This window comes from Delphinus delphis, chromosome 3, assembly GCF_949987515.2.
Source record: "Delphinus delphis chromosome 3, mDelDel1.2, whole genome shotgun sequence".
NCBI lineage: Eukaryota > Metazoa > Chordata > Mammalia > Artiodactyla > Delphinidae > Delphinus > Delphinus delphis.
In genome coordinates, this window is record NC_082685.1 from 170,966,062 (window position 1) to 170,972,797 (window position 6,736).

Consider the following 6,736-nt stretch of genomic DNA (forward strand, 5'->3'; position numbering starts at 1 on the left):
GGGTGCCACACTCCCGCCCCATCACCCGCGGCTCTCGGCCCTGGCACTAGGGTCCTGCGCTCAGCCACCCGGGCGGAGAGGGGGCACGGGCCGTTCTTCCCCCCAAGTGGCAGCCCGGCGGCCTCTGCCGGGTTCTCGCGGGCCGAGCTGGGGGCGGGGCAAGGGAAGGGGGCCAGCGCGGCTGGGTCTGGGGGGCTGGCCGAGGAAGGTGGGAGGGCGGGTGCCGGGAGTCCGCGCGAGTGGGAGGGAGTGCGCACTGCTCGGCCCCGCCAGGCTGCGGGGCCGCGAGCCGCGGGCTGGGTCTGCGCGAGAGGCGACTGCGCCACAAAAGCCTGCGCGTCGCTATCGCCTCCTCCTCCCTCCTTCCTCCCTCCCGCCGCCCGCTCCTCCGCCCCCCTCCCCGGCCCGTCTCCGCCCCTCCCCCGGCCGCGGCCTGGCGGCTTGAGCCGGCAAAGCGGGCGGGGCAGGGGAGGGGCGGGCGCCCGAATATGCAGATGAGCTCGTGACGGACAGCTCTGCGTTCCAATGTCCCTCGGAAACTCGAGCGCTCCTTCCTCAACTCCTCACTCCCGAGTCCAGACTCCCCCAAACCCCGACCGCCGGCCTGGCGCGCGGCTGCGCCCACCGGCTCCGCGCTGCCGCTGCCGAGGCCGCCGCCGCCGCCGCCCAGCCGCTCCCCCGGCCCGCGGGCCGCCCGGGCTAGTGAGCAGGCCGGCCTGCCTCGGCCGGCGGTCCCCGCGCCCGCCGCCGCCGCGCCGCGCCCCGGCCGGGCGTGGATGGAGGGCGCCGCGCGCCCTGCCCGCTGTTCGGCGTGACGCGGGCCCGGCGCCCCGCGCCCACCATGTCCTACCCGCAGGGCTACCTGTACCAGGCGCCCGGCTCGCTGGCGCTATACTCGTGCCCGGCGTACGGCGCGTCGGCACTGGCGGCGCCGCGCAGCGAGGAGCTGGCTCGCTCGGCGTCGGGCTCGGCGTTCAGCCCTTACCCGGGCTCCGCGGCCTTCACCGCGCAGGCGGCCACGGGCTTCGGCAGCCCGCTGCAGTACTCGGCCGACGCTGCCGCCGCCGCCGCCGGCTTCCCATCCTACATGGTAACCGCGCGCGGGCGGGCGGGCGGGCGGGCTGGACGCGGGACGCCGGGCGCGGAGACACTGATCAGGGCGCTGGCGGAGCGGGGCCGGGGATCCGCGAGCTGGGCCGCGGGGAACGTGCCGTGGGAGGTGGCTCTGCAGTCGCCGACTGGGGTCGCCGCGCTGCTGGCGGGACGAGAGGCCAGGACAAGAGGCAGGGCGGTCGGCCGGCGACGTCCTGAGCGCGGGCCGAGACTCGCGCTCCACGCCCTTCCACTCGGCTGCAGGGGTCATTTTCCCCAAGAGCCTGTGAAGTGCGACTCCGCTGGGGTCGGGATGGGATCTGTCCTGGGTGGTCCTTCCTTCAGGCGCCGAAGCTCGGCCAGCAGTCCGGAGCGGGCCGGGGCTCGCTTCTTTCGGCGCAGGGCGCAAGGGTCGGCGCCACTGGGGCCTCCGGGGCGATTACCGAGTGTTTAGCATCTACTTGTAGGGGCTTGGGGTCACTGGGTTGGGGAAGGGAGGGAGATCGGCAGAGGCTCTGGGGCCCGGCCCGGCCGCCAAGATCTCAGCCTTAATCTGTCCCACAGGCCATGCTTCGGAAAAACGTGTCGGCCGGCGTTTGGCCAGCTAAGTGCCGCCTCGGTCCCCTGCGCACCGAGAGCAGCTCCTGCTTCCCCGACCCGGGGTCGGCCCGCGCTCCTCGGGGTCTGCAGCTGGGCCCGGCCGGGTGTGGCAAAACGCATTTTAGATGATGGAGGCCGTAACGGGGGCTTGTGGCCACCTCCCGCGCTCGGCGGAATTCCAGGGCAGTATTGGAGTTGCTGGGGCCTCGGCGAAGGCTGTAAAAGTCTCGAATTTAAACGTTAAAGGCTGAATTAACATGCTAATTACCACATATTTGAAGAATTCGAAACGGTGACTGGCTTCTGAGTTGCAAATTGGATTTGCCGAGCTTTAGGGCGGTGAATAGCGGAGCGGGGGCTCTGGGGTAGTTTTTTAACCATATAAGGGCGGGGGAGGGGGAGTAGGGGAGGCAGCCGCACTTAACATCCAGAGAAATTTAGATATCAGGAAACTACCTGTGGGCCTGTGTGTGCGTTCGTATTTGTGTACGTCTGTACTGGCGGCCCAGGGGCATTTGGGGGAAGATGCGTCGTTTTAGGAAAGTGAAATAGTTGGAAATTTTGATAATAAAACCGTATCGCTTTTCTTGATCAACAGCTGGCCTTAAATTACCCGCTGAGTCCTTTTGCTCTGTTGCCTCGGGAAGCGCAGCTCTAGCGCCGGAGGCATCGTGGGAAAGGCGGCCACGGGCGGGCGGAGGGGTCGCCTTGGCGCTGACGCCTGGCAGGTCCCCAAGCGATCCGCTCACCAGGCTCTTGTCGGTTGCAGGGTGCGCCCTACGACGCACACACGACCGGGATGACGGGCGCCATCAGCTACCACCCTTATGGAAGCGCGGCCTACCCGTACCAGCTCAATGACCCGGCCTACCGCAAGAACGCCACGCGGGATGCCACGGCCACGCTCAAGGCCTGGCTCAACGAGCACCGCAAGAACCCCTACCCCACCAAGGGCGAGAAGATCATGCTGGCCATCATCACCAAGATGACCCTCACGCAGGTCTCCACCTGGTTCGCCAACGCGCGCCGGCGCCTCAAGAAGGAGAACAAAATGACGTGGGCCCCCAGGAACAAAAGCGAGGACGAGGACGAGGACGAGGGCGACTCGGCAAGGAGCAAGGAGGAGAGTCCGGACAAGGTGCAGGAGGGCACCGAGACTTCGGCGGAGGACGAAGGTGAGAGGGGCCGAGGCGGGCGCAGGGTCGCGGGGGCTTTCTTCCCAGGCGGGGCGCCAAGGTGAGGTCAGGGAGGATGAGGTCGGGCGGGGGGGCGGGTGCTGCTCGCCCGACGCTCCACGTTCGGGCCTGGAGTCTCGGCCGCCTGGCAGCTCCGGGGCCGAGCAACTCCTCCTCGGTGAGCGCGTCCTGGGAGGTCGCGCTCCCTGGAGGACGCGGCTCGGGTTGGGTCGAAGTGAGGGAGCAGGTGGGGCAGAGAGCCCCCGGGTGCCACAGACCGTGCCCGCGCCCCTGCAGGGATCAGCCTGCACGTCGACTCGCTCACGGATCATTCGTGCTCCGCCGAGTCGGACGGAGAGAAGCTGCCGTGCCGGGCCGAGGACCCCCTGTGTGAGTCGGGCTCGGAGTGCAAGGAGAAGTACGACGACCTGGAGGACGACGAGGACGACGACGAGGAGGGCGAGCGGGACCTGGCGCCGCCCAAGCCCGTGACCTCGTCGCCGCTCACCGGCGTGGAGGCGCCGCTGCTGAGCCCCCCATCCGAGGCCGCGCCCCGCGGGGGCGGCGGCGGCGGCGGCGGCGGCGGCGGCAAGACGCCCCTGGGCAGCCGGACGTCGCCGGGCGCGCCGCCGCCCGCCAGCAAGCCCAAGCTGTGGTCTCTGGCCGAGATCGCCACGTCGGACCTCAAGCAGCCGAGCCTGGGCCCGGCCTGCGCGCCGCCGGGGCTGCCAGCGGCCGCCGCGCCCGCCTCGTCAGGGGCGCCGCCGGGCGGCTCGCCCTACCCCGCGTCGCCGCTGCTCGGCCGCCACCTCTACTACACGTCGCCCTTCTATGGCAACTACACAAACTACGGGAACTTGAACGCGGCTCTGCAGGGCCAGGGTCTCCTGCGGTACAACTCGGCGGCCACGGCCCCCGGAGAGGCGCTGCACGCAGCGCCCAAGGCTGCCAGCGACGCGGGCAAGGCGGGCGCGCACCCGCTGGAACCCCACTACCGGCCCCCCGGCGGCGGCTACGAGCCCAAGAAAGGTAGGCGGCCTGCGGCCCGCGGGGCCCTGGGGGAGGGGGCGCCGGCGGGTCCCCGGTTGGTGAGCACCCTTGAGGAGCCGGGGAAGGGGCCGGGGGACCTGTAGGTCTGGCCGGGGAAGCTTTGTCGCTTACAGGAGAGCAGGAAGAAGACAGGACGTCTTTGGACGGTGGTTCTTGGACTGCAAGTTAGAAGTGAAGGGGTGGTGAGGGCAGAAAGGGGGCGGAGGGCCAGGCGATCCTGCCACGCAACGGGACTTGCCCCCTTATAGCTGACTTTTCATTTGATTTATCATTATTACCGTTACTAGTATTCTCGTGACTGTTTTCGTTTGGGCAAACACAGATTGCCCAACATGCAGCTGACAGCTTTTCCCCTGCTGACTGAGCCTACGCTTTCTGTCTTTTCTGTTCCTTTATAGAGTCTCAGCTGAATCTCCTCTTCTGCCTTTGGCTGGAAGGAAACAAAACGTTCTAGTTCTTCCCAGAAGCCTTAGTTTTTAAATCTTCAAAATAGAAAGCGAGAGCCTATTTTCTTTCTCTCCTTTTCTTTATATTGTCTCTGTTGCTCATAATTCAGGCTTGAGCTGATAAGACCTGTAAAAGGAGTCAAGGGGGAGAGAAAATGAGGACGCGGAAACATGACCGAAGTCTGTCTCAGGCAGTGGTGGTGGGGACAGCGGGCTCCCCCAGACTGCTCGCTGGGCGCAGGGGGCAAGGGCATGGCGAGCGTGGGTGTGCAGGCTGGTGGCTGTGCTGCTGTCTGGGAGACTGATGGCTCTGGGGGTGGGTTCTGACTAACTGCCCCCTCCCCTGACAGATGCCAGTGAGGGCTGCACCGTGGTTGGTGGAGGCCTCCAGCCCTACCTATAGAAGGGCCGCACACAGCAATGCAAGTAAGTGGGCTCCCTGGGGTTCCCCCTTAACCCCTTGGGGAGCCTCCCCGAACCAGTTGCCCTGTAAACTTGCTTAATGTGTATTTCTTGCTTTTTGGCATGGGGTATGAGGACAGAGCACTGCAATCTTCCCCCTTTTTTTTGTTTTGTTTTGTTTTGTTTTCCCCTTTAAGTGGGAGGGGATCCATGCTCTTTTAGAGAGTCCTTTTTCTGCTCAAGTTCTGCTTTACAGAATCACTCCTTTAACTGGAATGTATTTATTGCTGTTGTTTTCTCTTTGGAAAAAATAGATTCTTAAAATCTGGGTATTTGTATGCAACTTGGAACTTTGTTTTTTAACTATGCTAGACCCTTAATAGACACTTGCTTTGATGAGCGAGTGCCCCTGAAACTTGGGGTATCAAACACCTTTATAGATGATCTTCGCAGAGTCAGACTGGAGAGACATAGAAGGACTAGTCTAGCTTTTATCAGGCTTGTCCCTATGTCCAGATGGACTAGGTAGGGCCGTGCAGTTCACCTGGCTGACAGCGGCAACTCAAAAAATACCCACTTTACAAGTAGGCACGATTACTAATCACAGATCTTGGAGATGGGAAAGAGGCAAGGCCATTTCAGATGGACTCCTTTTTAGAATATGATGATGTTGGCATGGGACTGAAGGATTTGGGATGATTTGGTCTTTTCCTTGGTCCACAGGTAGGTGTCACAATTGCTTTGGAAAAAAAGTCAGCAGGCCATTCTCTCTTCCCAAGTTCATAAATATACAGATGTATTAAAAAAAAAATGATCTCTAAATCCGGACCACATCTTGTGCCACTGTAAACGAGGAGGATCCACAGGGCACTGCCAACCCACAGACTCTATCGGAACAGACTTTTGTTGGACATATGTGAATTTGTTGGCATAGTATAGCTTCCCCAATGTATGTGTGACTTTTGAAAACAATCTTTTTTCTCAGGATCTCTTGAATTGATCACTTCATTGCCACGGTATATATTCTATAGGTGTGATAGGATTTACTGTAAAGTTTATTTGTAAAAGATGTACACAGTAGAAATAAAACGTGATTATAGAACTTGAGTACTTAAGAAGTGGAAACAAATTTGATATTTATTTTTATAATGATATAAAGCTTCTAGTAATTTATGCAAGTTGTATTGCAATGGAATCTAAACCTTTTGTAAATAAATTCTGCCTGGTTTTTATTTGAACATTGCTGGTTATATAATCTTTGTTGGTTGTTTAACAAGAATTCTTTACTAATTTATATCTTAAATTGTAAATAAAAGCAAACTAGTCTACAACAATGTGGTGTCTGGGGCTCATTTGTCCTGGAAGAGTGATTTGCGTAGGGAGTCCTGGTGACAGTAGCCCCTCTGCCCAGGTGATCTGACCTCAGTCTTTTTAATGAAAATGTGTAAAATAATCTCTCCCTTCTGCTCCTACAAAAAGGCAGATGGCAGAGACGTACACAGTAGGGAGATATGTATGGTTTTAGGTTATTTATGTACACATGCATTGCAAGAAAATTCCGATTTTGCGTTCTGAATATGAAAATGGTTTGTTAGTATACATTTGAAAAGCCTGGCAAGATAAAATGATCTGATATGCCGATGCGTTGGGATCCATTTTATGTTTATTTCTGGTATAGGCTTATTGAACCTTCTCAGTAGCTAGAGAATTGCGATAACATGGATAATACTTACACCCTCACCATAAATTATTGAGGGAAATAATTGTTTATCGTAACCTTGAATTATCCAAATTGGCGTAGATTATTCAGATTTATCGGATGGCTTCTTAACTCTCCTTTTCATATAACTCACATTAAACACACGGCGAAAATCTGGGAGGAGCGATTTATTTTCCTTACAGTGACTCTTACCCTTACCCTGGGGGGAAAGAAAAGTTTAAAGAACCTTAGCCTATTGCCTCGTTATTGTG

General features: G+C 59.2%; 1 protein-coding gene across 2 annotated transcripts; it reads left to right on the forward strand.

Moving 5' to 3' along the window:
• Positions 1–606: 606 nt before the first annotated feature.
• IRX2 (iroquois homeobox 2) lies at positions 607–6,091 on the forward strand. Of its 2 annotated transcripts, XM_060007114.1 has the most exons (5): positions 607–1,090; positions 2,462–2,867; positions 3,165–3,896; positions 4,714–4,789; positions 5,489–6,091. In XM_060007114.1, the coding sequence occupies exons 1-4, from the start codon at positions 842–844 to the stop codon at positions 4,764–4,766; spliced, it is 1,440 nt and encodes a 479-aa protein (XP_059863097.1). In that variant the 5' UTR covers positions 607–841; the 3' UTR covers positions 4,767–4,789; positions 5,489–6,091. The 2 variants fall into 2 exon arrangements, with proteins under 2 accessions (XP_059863097.1, XP_059863096.1); XM_060007113.1 differs by lacking the exons at positions 4,714–4,789; positions 5,489–6,091 and having other exon boundaries at positions 3,165–4,671.
• The last annotated feature ends 645 nt before the right edge of the window (positions 6,092–6,736 follow it).